We start from the raw sequence: 25868 nt of genomic DNA, 5'->3' as shown, positions 1-25868 counted from the left end.
ATTTCAATATAAGAAGAAACAAATGTTTTATGGAGTACAATTCAAAATTCACACCAATTATTTAGCTGAAACAAACCAAAAGAAACTTGAAAAAAATTTCACATGCACAGGAAATTTCAAGCTATGCTCCCAGATTTCCTGATGGTTAAACATTGATTCCCCTCTGCCACTAAGGGGTCCGTCAAAAAGGTTCAAGAAGCATTCTCTTAGGAGAAACCATGGTTCATGTGAGCTTGTTGAGCTAAAGAAAATGGGAGAATGCCATGTCTTGCAACAGAGGCTGTTAATGAAGCTTGGGGTGAGTCAGACTCTAAAACCTTGTCTGAACATTGGTGGATGATCAGTGCTGCGTATCTTCCATTTGCCTCATACAGTTCTACTCCAAGCCCTTCTCCACCTTGCTTTCTTCTGCTGTGGACTGATTTATATAGACAACATCAACAGGGCTGCCATAACCTCTGGTTTCCTGTCAGTTGAGTCAATGGGAGCTTTATCTGGCAAAAGACCAAGAAAGGAAGAAAAGTGAGGTCAGGATTTTTTTTTTTTTTTCCTGGCTCCTTCCCTTCTTGAGGCTAACTTTTCCCCCAGTGGAAGTTCATCACTCCTCTCAAGTCAGCCTTTGGTTTTGACAAACATATATACACACAGAAAAACACCGTCACCAACAAGACAAAAACAAAAAATTCCCTATGTCCCCTTTACATTCCATCAGTCCCTCCTGGCTTCAGGAAGTCATTGTTCTGTTTTTTGGTATTATGAATTAGTTTGCATTCTCTAGAATTGCATATAAATAAAACCAAGTATAATGTACTCTTTGTGCATTGGGTTTTTTCCACTTAGCATTTTGAGATTTGTTCAATTTCTTGTTTGCAGCAATAGGTTTCGTTGTGTTTTTTGTCTTGTTTTCTGAAAAGTGTTCTGTTGTATGCATAGAAAAAATTATTTATGCATTCATATCTTGATGGAAATTAGGACCGTTTTTAGGTTTGGGCTACAATGACTTAAGCAATTTAGTATTCTTGGATTAGTCTTTTTGTAGGTGAGTGTCCAACATTGTAACAAACTGCCAAATAGATTTCTAAAGTGGCTGCAACACAGTACAGTCCCCCCAGGGGTGTATGATAGGAGTTCTAGCTGTCCTCAGCTTCACCGACACTACTTTCTATCTTTTAAATTAGCCATTACAATGAAGGGGGAAAAAAAGGAAGTGAAAGCCAAATAATCAGGAAAAGAAGTAAAATTGTATCTATTTTCTGACATGACTGCTTAGGCTGTGTAGTGATATCTCATTGTGATTTTAATTTTAATTTTCCCAACTGAGATGTTAAGAATATTCTTCCATTAAACTTATTGGTCATTTGCACATTTTTCTTGAGGGGTGTCTATTCAAATCTTTTGTCCACATTTATTAGGTTTCTTCTGGCCTTATATCAACTTGTAAGAGTATTTATACATTTTAGATATACATATTTTCTCCCATTAGGTGGCTTACCTTTTTATTTTGCTTCAGGTGTCTTTCAGAGAGTAAAAGTTTTTAATCTGGGTAAAGTCCAATGAAACTTTTTTTTTTTCATTTGTGGCTTATGTTTTTGTTGTGTTTCCAAAGAATTCTTTGCCTACATCAAGGTCACAAATATTTTTCTCCTGTATTTCCTTTGGTAAATGTTACAATTTTATTTTTTACATTTAGATCAATAATCTATTTCTTGTTAGTTTTTTGGTATATTATAAAGGAAGGTTCGATATTTGTTTTTCCTCATACATTTATCCAGTTGCCCAGCAACAACTTCTTGAAAACTTTTCTTTTTCCACTGTGTGGCTCTGGAGCATTTGTTGAAAATCAATTCTATATATATGTATAGATAGATGATAGATAGATAGATAGATAGATAGATAGATAGATAGATAGATGATAGATCGATTGATCTATCTCTAGACTCTCTATTTTGTTCTGTTGTTCTTTACGTCTAACCTTTTGCCAACACCATACGTAAGATCGTGTAGGTCAAATTGTTTTGAGTATTCCTGGTTGTTTAGAATCATCTGATCAGTTTGCATTTTAAAATTGTCTTTGGCAAATTCTTGTTGGAATTATATTGAAATATATATATATATATATATATATATATATATATATAAATTTAGAGAAAGTGCCATTTTAATAATACTGAGAATTCAAATGCATGAACACGGCATATCTATTCATTTATTAGGACTTCTTAATTTCTCTCAGTGATGCTCACCGCTTTTAAGTAAAGAGATCTTGTTCATCTTTGTTAAAATTATCCCTGAGTATTGTTTGCTGCTAGTACACAAAACCTTGGTTTTTGTACATTAACCCTTGATCCTCTGACCTTATAAAATTCACTCATTGTTTCTAGTACTTGTTTTTTAAATTCTCCAGTCCTATAAAACTAAACAATTTATCTAGTTTTATTCTTCCTTTGTGAACTTTGTAACTTTTATTATTTTTCTTGCTTTACTACAATAGCCAAAATTGCCAGTTCAATATTGAATAGAAGTCATGAGAGTACATGCTGGTCTTGTTTCCAGTCATAGGGAACAATGTTCACAAGGGTGCTGACTGTAAGCTTTTTTGTAGATGTCGTGTATCAATTTGAGAAAGTACCCTTTTATTTCTAGTTTCTGAGAGTTTTTATTAGGAATTGGCAATTCAACACATATTATATCAAGTACTTTAAATGCATCTCTCAAAATAATATGTTGGTCTCTCTAATTTTATTACCCTGGTGAACTGCAATGACATTTGTAAATTTTAAAAAAACCAAGCTTTCATTCCTGGGATAAACTTCTTGATCCAAAATATTTTCCTTTTCGTATATTCTTGACTTTGATTTACTAATATTTTATTAAAGACTTTTTTCATCTATGTTTATAAGGAATATTAGTCTGCAATGGTTTAATTTTTGTAATGTCTTGTCAGGTTTCAGCATTTAAAGTATGTTGGCTTTACAAAATGAGTTGGAAAACGTTCCCTCTTTGCTATCCTTCTATTTGCCGAAAGATTTTGTGTAAGATTGGTTTTAGTTCCTTGTTAAATTGTGATAGATTTCACAGTGAAATAATCTGAAATGTTCTGGGTGAGAAGGTCTTTTGATTTAAAAAATTCACTTTTAGGGGTGCCTGGGTGGCTCAGTTGTTTCAACTCTTGATTTCGGCTCAGGTCATGATCTCAGGGTCCTGAGATCCAGTCCCAGTCAGGCTCCCTGCTCAGCGGGGAGTCTGCTTCTCCCTCTTCCTCTGCTGCTCCCCCTGCTTGTGTTCTCTTGCTTGCATGCATTCCCTCTCAAATAAATAAATAAATAAATAGATAAATAAATAAATAAATAAAATCTTTAAAAATTTTTTTGGAATAAAACTTGTTGACAAATATTTTCTTATTTTTCTTTTAATATTTGTAGGATTTTTCATTTCTAATGTTGCAGATTTTTTTCCTCTCTCTCACTAAAGCAGTGATCTTTTTTGCTTGAGATTTGTCAATTGTGTTGATATCTTCAAAGAATGACATTTCTGTGTTAAGTTTTTCTTCTGCTTTCTATTTCATTGATTTCTACTTTTAGCTTTATTATCTCCTGACTTCTACTTATTTGAGGCTTATTTTGCTCTTATTTTTCTAACTTCTTCTGTTAGAACTGTAGATCATTGGGCCCATCTTTTCTAATAGCGTTTAAAGATTAAAATGTCCCCCTCGACAGTGCTTTTGCTATATCCCACATTTTGATATACTGTTTTCTCATTAACATTCAATTTGAAATTTTCATTTTCTTTGTGTTTTTCCATTTACACATGATTATTTAAAAGCTGGTTGTCAAATTTCCATATATTTGGGATTTCCCTAGATATTTCATTAAAACTGAATACTAAATTAACAATGATCAGAAAAATATATTCTATAATATTTGAATACTTTTAAATTTAATGTAACTAGTTTTAGAGCCCAGCATATGATCTATCTTAATGAATGTATCACATGCACTAAAAAAGTGTATTCTATACTTATTATGGGTAGTATTCTATAAATATCAATTGGGTCAAGATGGTTGCAGCTTGATTTTTTAGTATTCTAGCTCTGCTACTTTCTCCACTTTAACACAAACATTGTTTCCTTCGTTTCTTTGTTGTTCTGCTCAATTCATTTTCTATTCCCAGTTGGGAAGAGAGATTTGGTTGATTCATCTAAAAGCCCGTGGCTCTCCTGCCAGTTCCTTTAGTCTTTTCTGTGGACTATTTGTACTCACCCATTATTGAATTGTGCAAACCAATTCATAAAGTTTTAGCTTATCTTCTCCAATTGCTAGACTGAGCCTATGGAGGAGTACCTGGTGTTGATTTGGTTTCTCATGTCCTTTAGATGCCCTGTTGCTTTTCTCTGCTACTTCCTGCACAGATGCTAATGCCATTGGCCTTACAGCTGTTAGTGGTTTGTCCTATAATTTAGGGTTAATGGAGATATTTTGTCACCTAGTTTTGTTGTAGTTGCTGCCTTTAGGTTAGGTGTTCATATTTTAATTGCTCTCTGTTTTAATGAAGGAATTTGATAAGATACATAAACTATTTCACCACCAGCATCACCCTCTCAGAATCCTTTAAACTCTTAATATTTTACCTCTGTTTCCTCCTTTATGTGTAGTTTACCATTTTAGTCACTTTTTACAATTAATTTTTAAACTGGAATTGGAATTTTATTTTCCCCAAACAACCAGTTTTCCTAGCTCCATATATTATAAAATTCATCTTTTGATTTGAAATACTCAATTAATATAGAAATAAACATAGTATGGTTTGGACCTATTTCTGAGATTGCTAAAATGCTTGTCTGACCTTTTCTTTTGTTGGTACTGTATAGTATTAAAATACTAGTGGATTGAGTTGACAGATATTTTCTTTGTAATTTTGCATTTATTCATAAGTGAGATTAGTCTGTGGTTTATTGTTGGTATTGTCCTTCTAAGATTGGGGTGTCAGGGTGAAGACATATTTTCAAAACTCAAAACATTTAAGGAGGCTCTCCACCTTTATTTATGATTTTGCACAATTTATTGAACATGAGATCATTCACTACTTCAAAGTCTGATTTAGCTCATGAGTAAGATGATTTGGGACCAGTATCTTTCTTGAGTAAAGTTTTAAATTATTTCTCTAACATAGTACCTGATTTCTAACCTGCTAGGCTTTTTATTCTTAAGTCAATTTTGAAAATTTGCATTTATCTAAAAAATCAACTACCTTTTCAAATGTATTTGCATAGAATTGTATACAATATTCTCTTACAGTTTTGAAAACTACCTCTAGATCATAGTTTTCTATGGTTCCTATAATACATTGTGACAAACTTAGTGGTTTAAAACAACACAGACTTATTAACTTACAGTTTTGAAGTTAAAATGGGCCTCAGTGGGCTAAAATCAGGGTATTGGCAAGATTGTTTTCTTTTCTAGAAGCTCTAAGGAGGAATCCATTGTCTTGCCCCTTTTAGCTTCTAGAGGCCATCCATCTTCCTTGGCACATGGCCCTCTTACCCTGTCTTCCAAGCCAGCAACAATGATTAGGGTTCTTCTCAGATTGTATTACTCTGCCTCCCACTTCCCCACTTATGGACCCTTGTGATTACATTTCCCACACAGATAATCCAGGATAATCTTTCTCTCTTAAATTCAACTGGTTAGTTTTATCTGTCATCTACCCCTTTGCCATGGAAGGTAATATAGCCACAGGTTTCAGGATCAGGACACAAACATATTTTTGAGGGAAATTATTCTGTTTTCCCCACTGATTATAAAATTATTCTTTTAAATTTTTTATAGTAATTACATTGCATTGCAGTAAAAAAAAATGCACTGAGGATTTTTTTTTTTTTTAAGATTTTATTTATTTATTCGACAGAGATAGAGACAGCCAGCGAGAGAGGGAACACAAGCAGGGGGAGTGGGAGAGGAAGAAGCAGGCTCATAGCAGAGAAGCCTGATGTGGGGCTCGATCCCACAACACCAGGATCACGCCCTGAGCCGAAGGCAGACGCTTAACCGCTGTGCCACCCAGGTGCCCTGCCCTGAGGATTTTTTTAATGTTAAGTAGTCAAATGCTATTTATTCAGTTTCTGTTATTTTTATTATGAGAAATCAATTTATATTTTAGTCTAGATATTGACTTATTTATGGAATGGAATTTATTTTGATATATGACATGGAATAGGAATCTTAATGGATTTCATTTAATCCAAACAATTTTCCCAGCACCATTTATTCTATAACTCATCCTTTTTCCTATTGATTTGTAATAGTTCTTCTATCTTCTCAAGTTCTTAAGCATGCCAGAGTATTTTCTAGGTCAGGTGTTAGATTTTGAATGAAAATTGGCCTCTATCTTACACCATACAAAAAAAATCACCTCAAAATAGATGAAGGACTTAAGTGTAAGGCCTGAAATGGTTAAACTTTTAGAAGAAAACAGAGGCAGTAAGCTCCCCGACATTGGTTGGAGCAATGATTTTTTTGCATTTGATACCAAAAGCAAAGCAACAAAACCAAGAACAAATGGGACATCAAATTAAAAAGCTTCTGCACAACAAAGGAAATAAAAAATGAAAAGACAACTTATGGAATGGGAGAAAATATTTGTGAACAATTTATCTGATTAAGGTTTAATATCCAAAATATACAAGGAACTCATATAGCTCAACAGCAAATAAGTAACCCATTAAGAAATGGGCAAAGGGGCGCCTAGGTGGCTCAGTTGTTAAGCATCTGCCTTCAGCTCAGGGCGTGATCCCAGGGTCCTTGGGATTGAGCCCCGCATCGGGCTCCCTGTTCGTCTGTGAGCCTGCTTCTTCCTCTCCCACTCCCCCTGTTTGTGTTCCCTCTCTCACTGGCTGTCTCTCTCTGTAGAATAAAAAAAGAAAAAAAGAAAAAAAAAGAAATAGGCAAAGGACCTGAATAGACAATTTTCAAAGAAGACATACAAATGGCTGACAGACATGTGAAAATGTACTTAACATCACTAATCACCAGGGAAATGCAAATCACAACCACAATGAGAGATCACCTTATACCTGTTAGAATGGTTATCATCCAAGTCAGGGGCACCTGGGTCATATAGTCAGTTGAGCATCTGACTCTTGGTTTCGGCTCAGGTCGTGATCTCAGGGTCGTGAGACCGAGCCCTGCTTGAGATTCTCTCTCTCCCTCTCTTCCTCTGCTCCACCCCTGTGCACACACGCTCTCTCTCTCTGAAATGAAGAAATAAGTCTTTTAAAAAGTCAGAAGATAACAAGTGTTGAAAGGATATGGAAAAAGGGGAACCCTTGTACACTGTTAGTAGGAATATAAATTGGTGCAGCCACTATGGAAAATAGCGTGGAGGTTCCTCAAAAAATTAAAACTAGAACTACCATATGATCCAGCAATCTCACTTCAGGATATATATAAATGCAAAGGAAATAAAGTCACTATCTGGAAAAGATATCTGCATTCTTTTCTTTTTAAAGATTCATTTATTTATTTTAGAGAGAGAGAGCGTAAGCAGGGTGAGAGGCAGAGGTAGAGGGAGAGACAGAGAGAAGCAGACTCCCCACTGAGGGGGGAGACTGACACAGGCCTCCATTTCACGACCCTGATCATGACCTGAGCTGAAATCAAGAGTCGGATGCTTAACCGACTGAGCCACCCAGGAGCCCCACATATATCTGCATTCTTACGTTGATTGCAGCATTAGGCACATCATTAAAGACATCATTAGTGAGCAGGACATGCAGCTGGTTGGTGACTATTGCAGTGAAAGTAGGTCACACAGCAGCCTTAAAAAAATTATTTACAAAGCATCACAAAAGCTCCACTTGAAGCAGAGTATTAGAGCTCTGGGTTGCTGCGAGACTAGTGTCTAAAAGAAGATGCGAGCAAGGACTCAAGTCACTGCTCGGTATGATCGAATGCAACGTGCTGAACAGAGACACAGTGCAAGAGGAGCAGGGGTCATCCCAGAGGACGCACCAAGGGTCACTGCGTGGAAATGCCTTCTCTGGTCGGTTCAGTCAGGGTCACTGTGGGGACAATGTCCTCTTTCACAGGAGTGTCCGGCACCATGAAGAAACAGGAACCAAAATATGGATATTTACGTTCTGGATACTGTCTCCAGTGAATGTCAGAATGAAGGTCTGGGAATGAGGAGCAACCTCTGTTGCTGGGCCACCAGGCATCTTTGATTGCTTAATCTCATAGCTAAGGCACAGGACTTGATAGCCTTTAAGGAGGTTTCATTTAACTTGACAATCGTCAGGCAGAGATTCTTTCCAAAACACAGATCTGGCTTTTTTAGTCTTTGGCTTAAAACTCTTCCATTTCTCCCCATAGCTTTCAAGTGGAAATCTGAATTCCATAAGATAATATGAACACCTTTTCATGGTCCGGCCTCTATAAACTCTTTAATCATTCTCTATCTTGTGGTAGTCAGCACTCCAAAAATATGGAACTACTGGCAGATGAAGAAACTACAATACACCTTCTCTCATACCTTGCTCCATTCAGCAAGTTTACCTGGCTAATTCCCCTTCTATGGACCCTTCAGACTCAGGTCAGTATCATGTCCTCATGATACCACCACCCTCCCAACGCCCCAGGCTGGATTAGATGGTCTTCATATAGCTCCCAGAGAATTCATTACCATCTACAATTGTCTCCTTGTCAATCTGCCTTCCCGATTACTGGAGAACAGAGACTGCGTCTCCTGGTTCTTGTCTTAGTCCTTTCGGATTGCTATAACAAAAATACCATCGGCTGGGTGGTGTAAACGACAAACATTTATTTCTCATGGTTCTGGAGGCTGGGAAGTCCAAGATCAAGTTGCTGATACATTCAGTGCCTGGTGAGGGTCTGTCCCTGGTTCGTAGATGGCTGTATTCTTGATATAATCTCACAGAATGGAAGGGGCAAGAGAGATCTCTGGGGTCTCTTTTATGAGGGTACTAATTTCATTCATGACAATGGACTTCTCATACTTAATCAGCGAGTGCCCCACCTCCTACTACCATCACTTGAGGGGTTAGGATTTCAACACATGGATTTTGGGGGGACACAAACATTCAGTCTACAGCAGCTCTATACCCCTTAATGGTGTTATGTACACAAAATGGTCCATAAATGTTTCCTGAATAAATTTGCTAATTACTTGTCCTAAAAATCTTGGAGGGGAAGGAGAAATGGTTGATGGATAACGAAATTGAGCAGTAATGTTAGTAGACGACTTGCCCAATTACGTCATCACACTGACTTTTGAAAACCTCTTTAAAGTTAGATTTGTCAGTTGCAGAATCACAGATATGCATGTAGCAAACGTTGGACTATTTGCTGCCACTATTATCGGTGTATAAATACAAAAATGCTACCACTCCTGCTTGTTATCTGAAAATAGGTGACTTTCATTGTTTCCCTACATAGTGTTTACAAATTTGCCAAAGACACATATCTTCATGAGTTCAAGTATACAAATCTAAATTCGGCGCTATGGGCAAGATTTCTTTTCCTCCTTTGCTTCTGGGATGATTTCTCCTTCGTAGTTTTATATAAATATTTGAGGGCATCAGCACACACTTGTCCTATGGAAAGAGGAGATATAAACTGCCTCAGATTCACTGAGCTGAAGCTGAGAAATTGAAGAAATTGCATCTTTCATATTTCCTTGCAGCCACCTGCTTCTCCCCATTTTGAGGCTGGTGCAAGTTCTGTTTCTTTAATGTGGGAAGGCAGGCCTGGCGGCACTAAAGGCTTTATGCAGCTCGGTGCCTTTTTCACTTCAAAATCTAAATCATGCAGACTTTAAAGAGTGGGCAGAAAATCAGGATGAAATAATGACCAAAATTTCATGGAGGCAAAAACTGTCTACACTGCACATCTAAAAATAGGATGCTCTTCGTCTATGATGTATCATACTGAAAACTTCTCGGCATGTTCAGTGATCAGGGCTTTTTAATCAAACTTGTAGGTGAGTTATTATGCTTTTCCTGGACCTGTATTTCAACAACAGTAAAAGGGTATTAACAGATGAGAACATAGTGGCTCTACTCTCTGTGTTCTTCCGCGTGCCTGTGCGTTGAAAGAAAGCTCTGACTCAAAGAGGTCAGCCGTATAACACAAGGACAATCTTCACTCTCCTCCCACAGAAAGAAGTCGACAATCACCAGATGGCATCAGGTCAGGAATCCAGGGAGTGTATTTAAATAAAAGAGGAAGAGGCAGACACTTGGTTTAATTTTTATTGGTTATTGCTGGCTGCTTTTCCTCTGAACTACCTTTAACAAAATCGATGCAAAAATCAAAAGATAAATTCAACAGACGCCGTCTTTATACTTTAGAAGCTTGAAATCTATTTCATTAAACATGGGAGTTTACATATTTTCCATTGTAAAGAAATCAATACCTAAAATCCCTTATTTAAGTTCTTAACTTTAAAAATTGGTCCATATTATTATTTACCTATTAATGGACTCTTTCAGGTGGGGGCAAACTTATACCAAAATACTTTCCAGATAGACCATTGTGTTAAATGTATAACAACGCAAATGTTTTTAAAATGTTTTAAAAATAAAAAAAGAATAACATATAAACAAAATTCTGAATGAGGGTAAACTTTCTAAATTTAGAAGCCCCCCCCCCCCAAAAAAAAGTCCCCTTAGTCCATAGCTTCCTGAACATATTAGCTTTGCTGATGGGAGTGATATCCCAGACAATTTTTTTGTGATAGGGTCAGAGGCCAATATGCAAAACATTTCAGGCTCCTTTTCCTTCTGCGGTGAATTCTGGAAGACACTCTTCTTTCTATCTTTCAGACAACTAATTCATTCTTTAAAAAAACAACACTTCACTGAGGTATAATTGCTATCACAGAGAACTGCACATACACAGTGTGTACAGTTGGGTGAGTTTGGGCATATAAACACCCATGATACCATCCCCACAATCACGGTAATAGACACCTCACAGTTTTCTTGTGTCCCTTTTTTTGTTGTGGTGGTGTTTGGGTTTTGGTTTGTGGTAAGAACACTTAGCATGAGCACTCCCCTCTTAGCAAATTCTGAAGTGCACATTACCATATTGCTAACTATAGGCCCTGTGCTGTACCGCAGATATCTCAAACTTACTCATCCAGCATAGCTGAAACTTTATGCCCAGCGGACAACTCGGTTTCCCCAAGCCCTGGCCCCTGGCAACTACTGTTGTATTTAAGGCTTCTGTAAGTTTGACTCTTTGAGATACCTCCTATACATATTGTATTTTTCCTGTGACTGGCTTATTTTACTTAGTTAAGGTGGGTTTTATGTATTAATAGGGTTGGCTTAACTTTGTATTTCATAGGAATTTATTTTATCTCATTTTACTTCCTTCTGTATGGCTGACCAAGAAAATGAGAGCTTAGATGTGTTTACCAGTGTGAATGGACCATCAGCCTCCACCATCCACTGCTCATCCATTCTTTTGCAAGATCAACCAGGCAATTTGCAAAATGGATGTGAAAGGTCTCCTGGAGTGAGTTGTTTCTAAACGTCTTTGGGTAGATGGGTGTATAATCTATATAATCTGAGACTCAGAATAGCTTTCCTGTAGCAGGCACGTAGTGAGGAGGAGAAAGCAATCCTGGCTGATGTTGGCTATAAAATGTAAATGTTCTATTTTATTAGGGGAACTGTTAATTTTATGATAGCAACTCTCGACTGTTTATAAGATGAAAAACTTATACGAGAATTTGTAATGATTTCACACCCCAGTTTGATGCCCTGGCAGATGTTATAGCAGCATTCTACAAGGTTAGAGCGGAACCAGGTTGGAGTGTGCATCCCCAATGAACCACAGGCCCAAAGCAGCTGTTTCAGAGACCTGTCTGAACCTGCGTCCCTAAAATGGATGTTATGGGAAAGAACTTTCTCCAATATAGTAAGTACGTGCTTTCCCCTTTTAAAAAATTAAATAAAGCAATGAAAGAAATCACAGATAAAAATGTTGATGCTTAAAAATTCCATATACCCAAGAAGAATACAGCCCAATTTAAAAAGCAAATCAACTGGAAAGATATTTACAAATATTTCATATATAGGGTTAATGTATTTGATAAAGAAGACTTATTATAGGCCAATAAATCAATACAAATGATAAAATGTCAAGTGAGAAGCACACAAAGGACCTGAGTCTGAACCTAAATACTACAAAGTAAGACACACAGCTCTATAACACATATGTGAAAATATTATCCCCCACAATGAGACCATGCAATTTCAAACAAAGTGGCATTTCTTTCCTTACTAAACTTGCAATGATAATTTTTAAAATCATAATACTTGGTCCTCAAGATAAGCATTTCCTGGGGTACTTGTTAAAAATATAAATTCATAGAAACCAATCCAGACCCACCAGAGCAGAGTCCCAGTGGATGAACCCAGGAAGCAAGTTAATTGGCTTGCAGTAGGACCTGGGAGTCCGCAATTTCCCATCCCCACCCTATCCTTAGGTGATCTTAAGGCAAACTTGAAAATACTACCCTAAGCAGTGGTTTTCAACCATGGCTGGACTACTGAATCATCTGGGGAAATGTAAGAAATACAGATACTTGGGTCCTACCCTCAGAAATTATGATTTAATCCTTGTGGGTTCTATTTGGATATTTAAAAAAAATTTAAACTCTATAGGTAAGTCTAAAATGCGGTCAAAGTTGAGGATGCCTGCTCTAGAGGACATGATAAATTGGTATTCACATGCTTTTCAAATGGGAGTGAAGATTGGTACAACCCTTTTTACAAACAATTTGCCTGTGTGTTGCTTTTTAAAAAAATAGTATCATTTTCAGTAATATTGCAATTTTGTAAATTTCTGATCCTTGTTACCTAAATAGAGAAGACATTTGTGAACAAAAATTACATACAATGTAATTGATTCAATAACTATTTGAGAGTAACGTAACTGCCCAGCTACAGAGTAGTTGTTTAATAAACAATGGTATGTTCACATAATAAAGTGCTATCCACTCATTAAAAATGTGCAAATAATAAGCTTTTAATGTCACGGGAAAATACAGGGCTAAAGGGGAAAAGTTAGGTATAAATTGTATTTACTGCCTGGTCAAGGCTAAGTTAAAATAAGCGTAGTAAAAAGACAGGAAGAAAATATTCTAAATTACTAAGGGTGGCTATCTTTGAGTTATGGGGAGATGAATGACTTTTGGGGGTTATCTTCTAACTTCTGAATTTTAGAATATAATATTTCTATTAGATGTAATTTAAAATGTTTAGAATTTTTATTGTGGTAAAATATACATAACATAAAACTTACCATTTTAACAATTTTCAAGTGTACATCTCAGTCTTATTAAATATATTCACATTGTTGTACAAACATCACCACCATCCGTCTTCAGGACTTTTTCTTTTTCCCCAACTGAAATTTTGTACTCCTTAAACAATAACTCCCCATTACTTCCCTCCCCACTTGCTAGTAACCACTATTCGACTTTTTCTCTCTATAAAGTTGACTATTCTAGGTATCTAATATAAATGGAATCATACGATATTTGTCCTTTTGTGTCTGGCTTATTTCATCTGGCATAATTTCTTCAAGGTTCATCCATGTTGTAGCATGTACCAGAATTTCATTGTTTTTTTGTATGCATATACCACTTTTTTTTTTAAATCCCTTCATCCATTGATGGATATTTGGGTTGTTTCTACCTTTTGGCTATTGAGAATAACGCTGCTATGACCACTGGTATACAAATACCTGTTCAAGTCCCTGCCTTCAATTTTGGGGGCATAGACCTAGACATGGAATTGCTGGAACATATGGCAATTCTGCGTTAAAGTGTTTGAGAAACTGCCATACTGTTTTCCATAGAAGTTGCACCATTTTACATTCCCACCAGCAATTCACAAGGGTTCTAATTCCTCCACATCCTTACAATTCTTTTACTTAAAAAGGTCAATCACTTCATATGGAAATCTCTCTAAAATGTATCACTCATTTCCATCCTTCTAAAGGGAAATATTGAACAGAATTGAACCTTTTCTTGTAGTGATTTATACACATTGATGCCCCCTCAGAAGCTACTGCAATATACCTTCGAGATCTTGCTCTGTGCTAGACGCTATTCTCGGTTCTTTCCAAAGATGAGACACAATTCTTCCAGAATCCTGAAAAGTATCATCTCCATTTCACAGATAAATAAATGAGGTACACAGAGGTAAAGGAATTTCTCCACGATCACTCAGCTAGTTAGTGATGTTGGCAGGATCCAAAGTCTTTGCCTTTAGACAATTAGGAGACTCCTAGCCACCTGAGAACGTTTGTCTCTATATTAAATGTCTCCAAACTAATACTGTACACTCATAGAAAATTTGTTTGTGTTGTTTAACGTTCTATTTTGTTTTTCTTTCTGGTATTAGTCCTTGTGGTTGTAAGAGTACTTACCTCTAGTTGTCTTCTCCTCTCTACCCACATGCTGATACTGACATCCTGTCATTAAGAAAACAGATGAAGAAAGAGTTAAGGAGAGCCTGGGTTGCCCAGTCAGTTAAGCATCAGCCTTTGGCTTGGGTCAGGATTCCAGGGTTCTGGGATGAGCCCTGCATTGGGCCCCCTGCTCACCTGGGAGCCTGCTTCTCCCTCCCTGCTCCCCCTGCTTGTGCTTTCTCTCTCTGTCAAGTAAATAAATAAAATCCTTTAAGAAAAAGGAAGGAAGGGAGGGAGGGAGGGAGAGTTAAAACAAAGCGCAAAGTGCACAGGTTTGAGAGAGAATTTGGGGGTGATTCTAAGGGTAAAAATACATGACTTTAGGTATTTGGCTCTCATAATGTCTATGCTGGTGGTGTGAAGATATATTTTGCTTATTTCTGGCTTGCTTCTTGTCTGCTGTTACGAATGAACATGAGTGCTTATTCTTATTCCTCATATAATGTAGTTTATTTTTTAAAAAACCTTGCGCCCAAACAACAAATATCCTGTGTCTGATATTTTCTGCTGAAAAATGTCTACTTAATATTTTCATAATACACAGAAATAGAGAACAAAGGAAAAGGCTTTTGACACTGAAAGTGTCTGGTCCTATAACAAGACAATTCAATCTGTAGGTCCAATGACTACTGATTATAGATGCCCATCAATATCAGCCTAGAATATTTTTGTGGAACTTACTATATGCCACAGATATGTTTTCTGGAAAGAATAAACAATTGTTTCTTTCCTTGTATAACATGTATATTGTGAAATGCTGAGCATTTAACTTTCGAAAATGAAAACTTTTTCCAATGAAGTAGAAGAGGTCACTAGTTAAATAAATATAACAGTGGGTCTTTCTATGTATCAAAGCTTTTCAAGTGACTATTCCATATTACCATCTATTTTTCTAGAAATTAAGTTTTTCTATACCCACATTTTTTAAAGGAGTTTTTCCCACATCTCTAAGATTTTCCTAGGAAACAGGTGAATAACAGGATTAAAGCTGAGAGAACAATATTCACTCAAAATACAAAATGGAAAGATAAATAACTTTCTGCAGAAAACCTGTATCTAGCAGCCTAGCTAGATTCCCTTAGATTCCCTAATACAATGATAAATATATATTTTTTACCAGTAGGTTTATAGTTAATTTGCATCTAAATTCTATAAACAATTTCATTCAACAAAATCACAAGAGGTGCAGGGTGGTAGGGAAATGAAGGAAAGACAGTCACATTCTCAGAAATCTGAACTAACTGGTGGGAATCACTATTTTCCTCTTCCTCACAATTTTGTGGCTGGTTAGTAGAGAACACCAAAAGAAAAGAAAGTTATTTCTTGTAAGAATGAGATTCCCAAATTTAAAGGTTTGATGATATCGAACCTCCACTGAACTCCTAGATTTGATCAATTTTACACTAACTTCTAACTAAAACAGTAACATTGTCAATATCAATAAGCATACTCAAATCCTGATGATTCCATTAATATTTTAAGGCATTTTTTGTAAGTCAAGTCCTGCCACGTTGGACCTTACAAATGTGCTATATCATTCTACTTGGTTTTGTCACATAAAGAAGGGACTATCTATCTCTACCCATTTACACACAACTTCTACTAAGCATACAACCCTGTGCAAGTTAACATCCCTGGAAGTCAACCTCTGTCCTCCACCTTTCGCTCTTCTAAATTCCTAGTATTTGCCTTCACTATTCATTTTAGTATTGCTTTATATTGTCTTAAATTCTTGTGTAATTTTTTCACATATACATGTTTTATTGTTAAGTATTACCCATCTTAACTAAGACAGACTGATTGTATAGTGAGATTTAAATAAGTTTTTTCCAATTAATAATACATTTGTCCAAAGAAGAAGTTGTTGGGAATGGAGCATTTCAAGGCTAATGATATCATGAGAAACTAGAGCCATAAACCAGGTGAATTATAGATAAGGCCCAAAAGCCTGGATTTTCAGCTATGAAACTATGCCTAAAATAAGATAGCTACTTAGAAGGATCTAGGCATATTTCAAGCTGATATATAATCAACACCCCAAAATTGAAAACTCTTAACTAAAAGATAGTTCATTCTATGTTATGGTAGTCATGAAATAGTACGAAAAAAATAAAGAAATCTCTCAACATGGAATAAATGATGTTTGAGGAGAGAAACATAAGAGGGCTTAATATGCAACAAGAATGGAATTGAGAACAGAGGTGAAAATGGCAAAACAGTTATTATGTTTTAATAGAAATGTGGTAAATGTATTCTATCAAAAGTTTGGACTGAGCTTCAAGTTTCTGGTTTCAACCTGTTACAATTGAAAGAAAAAAGGAAGTACGGAAGGGAGAGGGGAAGGAGGAGGGTGAGGGGAAAAGAAAGTAGAAAAGAGAAGAAAAAAGAACAACGGAAGAATTCTTCTGGAGCTGAAGAAACAATGTGACAGGTTTATAAAGTTTTCAGGAAGCCAGCCACAAAATCATAATGGGCTGAAGCCTCAGGCCAGGCCCCCGAAACATCTGTAGCTTTGTTTAAAATGACTAAGGTGCAATACATCAGTTTCTGGAAAATGGGGAGAGCCTGCAGCAGTTGGCCAGTGTTCTAGGTGATGGATTTTGATGAGCAATAACACGACTGATTTACTGCCAACCGAGAAAAACACTGGAAGCACCTCCAAAAACTCATCTGCAATCAAGATTATAAGAGCGCCCACTCTGCCCATCTTCCCACCCTTCCCAGAGAGGTGACCCCGCTTCTGGCAACCATTTCCACACAAAGGCCACAGAAGAGCATATCCTTCCCCTATTCCCCTTTCCTTCACCTCAAAAATCACCAAAAAACCTGTCTTATTTTGTCTTCCAATGGCTTCTTTCCTCTTTTTCTTCTTTCCTCCCTCCCTTTTCTATTTCCTTTTTTCTCCCCTTCCCTGCTTTCTTTCTTCCTCAAATCAATACTTAAAAAACAAACAAACAAAAACAAACAAACAAAAAACTCCCAGATCATGCCTACTCCACCAGCAATCCATCTCAGGCAAGACGGAATCTGACACAGGCGGCGGGCGCGTGCACTCGCCAGCACCATCTGCCACCTGCGATTCATCGCTACTTTCATCCGCCCAGAGGTGAGAGGGGCGGGAGGCAAAAGACACGCAGAGCTGGTGCGACCCAGTTCTTTGGAAACTTTCAGCTGATCGCAACCTCTCCTCCATCCGAAACTCTTTAATCATCCATCAAGCCAGAAAAGTACAGTGACTTCTGCCTAGTCTTTGGAGTTGAAAAAGAGGCGAAGCAAGAAAGGCAAGACGAGGAGGTTCGCCCCTTTGCTTCTCCCATGGCCAAACGGCCGCGGGCGCAGAGCGGTGGCGCGGCCGGAAGGGGTCGCTGTTCGCTCAGAGCAGCCGCCCCGCCGCCGCCGCCGCCGCCGCCGCACCTCCCACGGCCCCGCTGGCCCAGCCCCGCCAAGTTCCAACAGCCCCCAATCGAGCGAGCGCCGGGAACCAGCACCGCCCTAGCAGGAGCAGACGGCGCAGACCAGCCAGGCTGCGGCGCGCGTCGGAAAGGCTCCTGGGAAAGTCCCACGACCCGGGGACTTGGGAAAGAAGAGAGCGAGCAGCCCCCGCGCGCGCAAGTCTCCAAGTGAGCGCTCGGCTCCGTGTCTGTTCCTCCCGCGCCGCCGCCTTCCCACCCCTCGGACCCGCGCCTCCCGAGGCGCCCGCCGGCTCCCGCGATGAATCCGGCGCTGGACAACCAGACCGATGTGGCGGGCCTGCTCCTGGCCAACAGCAGCGAGGCGCTGGAGCGCGCCGTGCGCTGCTGCACCCAGGCGTCGGTGGTGACAGACGACGGCTTCGCCGAGGGCGGCCCGGACGAGCGCAGCCTGTACATCATGCGCGTGGTGCAGATCGCTGTCATGTGCGTGCTCTCACTGACCGTGGTCTTCGGCATCTTCTTCCTCGGCTGCAACCTCCTCATCAAGTCCGAAGGCATGATCAACTTCCTGGTGAAAGACCGGAGACCGTCGAAGGAGGTGGAAGCGGTGGTCGTGGGGCCCTACTGACCGGCCCTCCGGCCCCAGCGGCAGCCGCCCCAGCGCCTCCCCACTTAGCCGGCCCGGCCGCGCCCCCTCACCATCAGAGACCTGTCGGAGTCAATTATTAATCTCGACTTTTGCCTTTCGGGATGAAGCGACCCGTTTCTCGCTCGCCCTCTGAAAGTCCCCATTCCTGGCAGTAGGAGGAGAGGGCCCTGACTGGACTCAGCAGCAAGTGGCAAGAAGGGGTCGATTAGGGCGCAGAACTTTGGAAGCAGCCGCTAGCTTGGACGCGGGGAGACCGACCCGGCGACGGCCCTTCTCCACCCGCAGGTGGGCCAAGCTCTCGGGGCAGGTGGAGCGGGCGGGCAGGGGAAGAGACCCAGCGGCATCGATTGCCTGGTGGCCCGAAAAGTGACCGCTGTCTACGCCACGCAACAGAACTAATGGGGACACACAAATCCGTATCCGGATTCGCGCCCATTGTCTCCCGCTCCTCCCAGCCCTGGCGCGAGAGACTATAAATACCTTTGATTGTAACGTGCTGTTTTAAGGGATTTTGTGTCTGTTTGCTTGAATACACATACTTGATAAGTCCTTTGCTGCCCTAGTGGCTTGTTTGCCTGCCTGGGGTTAGAGTTTTGTTATCCTGGGAGAACGGGTGGGGGGAGGGGGAAGCCTGCTACTGTGTACGGGTGATTTGTTTCTTTTATTTCATTTCCAACTGGGGAGGGGGATATGGGGGAGGCTGACGCCCTAGCTAGCCCCGGGGCAAAGACTTGGAATAGAACTTGTAGCTCATGACTGCACGGTTTACGCCACAAAAGTGCTCTTGACCTTCATGACACCGTTTTGACTTTTTTTTTTCTTATTTAACATTTCCTTAATAAATGCAACATTTAAGTGTTTTGTTCCTGGCTTCCTGGTGGTCCTTCTGCGCTCCCCGGCAGAAGGGAACGCGAGGCCCTGAGGAGTCGGGTTACCAGCGGGGGGAATTCGCTTTGGAGAGCTGCAGTTCAACTCGTGGATCCTGAGGAGGGGTGAGGGTGCGGATGAGACGGAGAGGCCTAGGGACTAGTGAGACGTAACCAAGCCTCAGGCATTGGAGCCATGCTGGAGGCGGCATCCTTTGTTTTCTCTAACAGTTAATATTTTATATTTCAGTTAGGCTCAGCTCTCTGAGCCAGGCGAGACAACAGGCGGCCCCCGCGGGAAGATGACACTTCCGTGCTGGGCTCCAGCGGGAACACAGGGTTACACCGCTAATGAGAGGAAGAGATGGCTTGGCCAGCCCTCAGGGAGGGCGTCTTTCCCCTGACCAACGTCAGCAAGAAGGCGTCGGGATGCTGCTCGAAAATAAATAATTAATGAATAAATGTGAGGAAAAGTAGCTGCTAAAGTATGTAATGACGCTAATTCTCCCTGGGGTAAAGCATTGTTGCTAAAACATGCCATGCATTATCTTTGCCATATTACGTTTTGAGAGAAAAGGTGAGATTAAAAGCGAGACTGGGCCTGCTTTTTAATCTGGAGTTAACCAACCCCAGGCCAGGCAAAAAGGTGGAGAGGAGTTAGCCAAGGTCCTGAATGCGGGGGCGGGGGGGGGGGGTGAGTATTACAACCCACTGGGAAGGCTGGGCTGGAGTGGAGCTACAGCAGGTGGTAGGCACATTTAGGACTTTAGAAGTTGAACAGTGATGGAAAGAAGAGCGTAGAAAACCGTGACTGTGAAAATAACCCAAAGGATACGATAACTGCAAGCTTCAACCTGATAAGAGGTTTAGAGCAGGTTATATTTACACCTGGGGTTGGATCCTAAATATTTTCAGAAATATAAAGGATTCTCCACCCTGCTATGGCAATGACAGACTTCACAATAACAGATATAAGGCTGAGTAGAATTAAATAACAGTAAGCTATCCCATTTACTGGGGAAGAGGCGCGACTGGTATAAACATGTCCTTTGACTCGAAGATTGGGACCAAAACGTTTGAGCGTCCTTTAACATCCTATCTATTCTTAAGTGTGTCTTTCACCCTCAACGTAAATCTTGCCAGGAAATATGACTTTCAATGTTTTTTTGAATGCTGATAGTTTTCAGGCTTGAGGAACAAAAGGATTTTGAAGTTTTGCCTGTTGTTCCTGTCTTCTCAGCTGGTAAGGGTTTGCTTATTTGTTTTTGTTTTTGTTTTCTGTATCTGGGGAGGGGAGCGGAGTCAACGAAGTCAACGTGTAGTTAAGGGTGAGTCATGGAAGGCAGTTTACTTTGGCTGGCGGAGAGGACAGGAAATGGAGACTTTTTATTTTGTAGACAGTTTCTGTGGCACGAAGTGAATCTGCTGCCTCCATGTTTCAAAGAGAGAAACAAGACAGAACAACCAGTTTGTGCTGGGACAAACCAGACGGTTAACATTAAACTCAGTTTTTTTGGTGGCTGCAACATCTGCTGAGGGTTCTTTCTTCCTGCAGATTTTTTAGCCCATCAGTGAATTCAGCATTCTGGTGGAAATTGATTTGGGATCAAAAACCAATTAGCTAGAGTTATGTGCTGTGCAAGGTGTGTGTTTACAGTGAGTTTCAGGCACAGAAAGGTTTCACACCTACAGGTCCGTTTTCACTTGTTTCTATACAACAGACATTTCCATTTAAAGCCAAAGTCCTGAAAATTGAAAGAGGGGCCTGTCCAAGCAACCCTATGACTACCATCTCCTCTACCACCAGGATCTCTTCCATGCTTGTTCATCTTAATACTTCTTTACACCTCTTTCCTCCTCCCTGCAACTCAAAAGAAGATTTAGTTCTTCTTACCTCAAGTATCCGAATTTATTCTCTTACTCCCAGAATTTGTGATTGTCAGACAAACCAGAACCTGCAAATTTTAGTCTTTAGGTAAAAAAAGATATGTGAAGAAAGCTCTGTAATCCGTGATCTATGCATTATAGGGAAACACACACAGTCTGAAAATATCATAGCCCTGGGGACCATTTCCTGCCAACAACTCTTCTCTACAGCCCTTAGATCCATTTGTTACTTAGAGAGATGCCAAGTGGTTCTGGTTTTTATAGATGAGGCGATGTGTGCAAGAAGCTTTTTACACTCCTTATTCCCTGACGGCCACACGGCAACCGCTTTCTCGTGCCCCACACCACTCCCTGTCTCATCCTGCCTTTGGCTCTCTCTTTCCCTGATTCTAACAAATACATTAAATGAAACTTTTTAATTCTGCCCAGAGTGTATGCTGCATCTATCCTTTCCCACAGTCATGCTGTAAAGGAAAGTGAGTTCTAAAAGTCACTCTCTCTGTGTGACCTAAGAAAACAATTTCAGCCTTAAGAGACTGGGAATTGAGAGGGATAGATGCAAACAGGCAGATTATCTCATCCCACACTTACGTCCACCATTTGGTCAGTAATGAGTGGCAAGCCCCGAGAGAGAGAGAGAGAGAGATGGCTTTCTGTAAAAGCTTGCTGGATCTGACCTAGCCCATGAGGAGGTATTTGATACTTCCTGAAACCCTTCTGGAAATAAAGCAGAAGCAGGGAGAGGTTTTTGTGAGACTCAGCAAGTGGATTAGCTGGGCTGTAACCCCTCTCAGGCTGTGCAGCCAGCCACTGACACCTCTGAGCCTAACTGGGCGGCCTCCACATAAGGGGCTTAGCCAATAGTGGATAAATGTTATTTTTCTCAAGATTCCGGTACAGATCTTCTCACTGTCTCTGAAAATGTATTAAGAACTTGGATGCTGGATACTTTGAGGGTGCTTGAGGGAAGGCAAATATAAAGCTCATGCTACCACGTTAGGTCTCAGATCAGACTTGCTCCTGGGGGACAGTCCCTGTGCCTGATCATTGATTTCCAAGCCACCCTGACCTCTCCTTGGGTCCAGAGTCAGTCCTGTGACTGTCTGCCTATGCTAATTGCGAGGGGGGAAGGGAAAGGCACACTGGACTATGATGGAGGAAAGCTTTGTTCCGGTCTCTGAGAAACTGAGTGGCCTCATCCCTAAAATGAAAAAGATGGATTCTAAAAGGACATTGTACAATTCTATTGAATTAACTTGTTTAACATTTCCTTGTCTCTTAAGATGTTTCATACATCTCTTCCTGAGGTAACCTTAGAAATATATTTTATCTTTCCCGTCTTGGTCCTTTGGGTAGAAATGTTTATCCCCAAGAGTCAAGTGCTCCTTGACTCAGGATATGTTATTTACAATAATCAAAGAAAAATTTCAGACCCCCAGCCAGGCGGGGGTAGACAACAGTTTCTAAACTGACAAATCACACGTCACCTAACCAGTGCCCTACATACGCCAGATCTCTATATTCTCCCTGGATGGCACAATGAAAGCAAAGCCCTTCACTGAATGAAGGAGCAAAAACTGGCAAGTGATTCATCTAGATCATGCACAGTCAAGCTAATATGTGCTGTTGTTTACAGAAGCTTCTCGGGTGTTCGAAGACAAATCGACAGCCAATTTTTCTCCCCCCAAAGCATTTTCCCTTTTGAGCTTCTGCAACACCACACAGCAGGTGTCCCACATGCAGTTTAGAGCCATCGTTAGCCTTGCTTATTATAACAGTCATTTTGGGGGTCGCAGTGTCAGGAAGGGATTCCAGGGTTCAGTTTGTTCTATAAGACTCAAACCTGGTTTGAAAGCCTGTTGAAGCAGCAAGTCTAAAGCAATTCCCCAAACAGGAATCAACAAATCTTTTATCCACCTGCCAAATCCCATTTAGATATGTGCACAATAGCTCAAATGGGATATGTTTTAAAGTCAGCTTCAACAATAGTAATTATTTCCTAATCTCTGAATTTAAATGCTCAATGGTTAATTGCTTCCATGGCCAATCTCACTGTCTTCCTTTCCAAATCTTTTTGTATTGTTTTAAATGCTTGAAATGTTTGAAAGTCTAGGATTAATTTTATAGCGTGAGCTTAGATTTAAAAATTCTTAGAAAGTATAGTTTAGGAAAAGTTAAGTATGTAATGTTGTCAGCAAGTCATATATCATTTATGGTGATCCTAAAAGAATAGCTTAAATTTACTACATAAATTTGAGAAATTCAAAATATTTCAGAGGGAGATTCTACAAGGACTGTTGTAGAAATAACTAGGTGCATTTTTAAATACTCCTCAGTAAGCTTGCAAACGGTGGCTTGCTTCTAACCTAAATAATACATACTCAGTGAGAATAAGCAAAGCATATATTCATTTGTCTATTTATTATTTTTCGAAGGGATAATGGGTAGTTTCCTTCCCTAAATATACATAAAAGCTTGTTGCTGAAACATTTTTGAGTGGGTAAATGCAGGCACAAAGTGATCAATACATAAAAGGTCAAGCCATCTGTGATAACGCTGGAACAAAACTCTGCCCTGGTCCCATTTTAAAGCTGATTTCCATTAGATAGTAATATTTTCTGAATTCGGAAGTCAGATAGTGTTTGTCAAGCACTCATGTCTACATGGTACATTACAAGTTATTACCAAGAAAATGAGATGATTCCTATTCATTTGAGCCATAAAACACAGGCAGAGATAAACACACATTAGGGAAGGCATATGATCAACCCCAAAAGAGTCAAATAATAAAGAAATTGCTCCTATTTACTATTTCTGGAATTCATGGTGATATAAATATACATACATAATTATGCTATAGTTTACATGTTGGCACAGATTATTACAAGGAGAAAATGTTAGTTTTTCTCATCAAATTTTTTTCATATTTGCCTTCCACCCTCACCAATTCCTCTTTCATTATGTACTCCTTCCCTCGTCCACATCTAAAGATATACTGCCCTGAAAGAGTCATTGATTTTTATCAGACCAAGACTCCAGATGTCTGATTACTTTGGGAAAAGAATCCCTCGGGGATCTAGAGTGTCTCTTTTGCTTTATTTATTTTCCTATAAATTGAGCAGGATCATGTAGTTCATATTCTAAATAGTATTGATTAAGGCAGGTACCCGTGTACACACTCACATACTCTGTTTCCCGTATGATATACTGATGAAACACATCCATCCTACTGCAGGCTATAAGTAAGCATCACATATTCCACAGTTGTTTTATACTATTTGTTTGCAATAAAATAACACATAGAAAAAGTTGCAGTAGTCCCGAAATGTTCAGTGAATAAGATTTATGCGAGGTGCCTGGAGTCTTACAATACATCTAGATCTTGACATGTATGTTTCAATCTTCATCTAAGAACCGGAAAGAAGGGAAAAAAAAAAAAAGCTAAAACCCCAAGGGACAGAAAAGTCAAAGATTATATACTGCACAAGCTTAAAAAAATCTTTAAACACTAAGTTAAGAGAAATGAGAGGGGATCCTAAAGTTGAAGATTAATGAAAACAAAAATAACCCATTAAGTCTCCAGGAATTTACAGGCAGATTATGAATTCTCAAAACAGTGACTAGGAAATCATGCATTTAGAGGACTAAGAAAAGGACCAAAGACTACTGGGTGTAAGTGCTAAGCCGTGCGAGAAGAATGGGAAACATTCTGAATTCCTCCTCCAATTGTCCCTCCTCTGCACAGTCTTGCACTAATTGCAAGCATCCCGTTAGCTAGCTCAGTTTTCTTATATCCAAAGCTCAAAGAGGCCTTGCCAGATCTTCTTATCTTTATCATCAATAAATATTTATTATTTAGTACCCACTATCGTCATGACTTTGCACTAGCTACCAACTTAGATGTTGGAAGTTGAGCCCAAAGGATCATGGAATTTAAAGGGACCGTCTCTGATCCCAGCCTGTCTTCTGCTGATTTGTGTCCACGTGTCGTCCTCGGAGAGCTAGTTACATACGAGCTACACGTACTCATGACTTTTCCCCTTACCGATGAAGTACTCTCTATTCTCTGTAATTAATGTGGAGGCCTGACCTACTCAAACAACTTAATTTGACTTTTCCCCATGCCCTCAGGTAGCACACACAAGGTGCACTGTACATTATACATTCAAGCTCCAGATAAGCATGAATATGGAAGGCCTAAAGAAAGTGCTCCGACTGAATTTCTTGAGGCTACCTATATTTTTCTACAAATTCAGCTTGGGAATCCATGTTTTATTCATTTCCCCCACCATGAATTTTCAAGGACTGAATAATTAACAAAAAGGATCAAGTGCGAAATTCCCTCCCTCACATTCTATAGAGAAGAAAATAATGTGTCCTTATTTTGAGTAACATAAATACCTGTTCATAAAACATCCAACCTATAATGGGCTATATTAATTGAGACCCTTTGAGTTGCTGTCAACGTAAACCCAATTCAAGCCCACTCTTACCGACGTGCGTGATGTGCAAGACCAAGGATACAGCTACTTCAGCTGCACGGGAAGCTGAT

At 39.6% G+C, this 25868-nt stretch overlaps 1 protein-coding gene across 2 annotated transcripts; it reads left to right on the top strand.

The window, feature by feature from the left end:
• Positions 1–17971: 17971 nt before the first annotated feature.
• Positions 17972–19893, top strand: RPRM (reprimo, TP53 dependent G2 arrest mediator homolog). Of its 2 annotated transcripts, XR_015723841.1 has the most exons (2): positions 17972–18848; positions 19680–19893. XR_015723841.1 is itself a non-coding variant. In XM_087860824.1 (1 exon), the coding sequence occupies exon 1, from the start codon at positions 18213–18215 to the stop codon at positions 18540–18542; it is 330 nt and encodes a 109-aa protein (XP_087716950.1). In that variant the 5' UTR covers positions 17972–18212; the 3' UTR covers positions 18543–19423. The 2 variants fall into 2 exon arrangements, 1 of the variants encoding a protein (XP_087716950.1); XM_087860824.1 differs by lacking the exon at positions 19680–19893 and having other exon boundaries at positions 17972–19423.
• Positions 19894–25868: the final 5975 nt, after the last annotated feature.

This window comes from Ursus americanus, chromosome 1 (assembly GCF_024610735.1).
Source record: "Ursus americanus isolate L20-20 chromosome 1, mUrsAme1.1.p, whole genome shotgun sequence".
NCBI lineage: Eukaryota > Metazoa > Chordata > Mammalia > Carnivora > Ursidae > Ursus > Ursus americanus.
The sequence above is the reverse complement of the archived record's forward strand: the minus strand, read 5'-3'. Positions and strand labels throughout refer to the sequence as shown.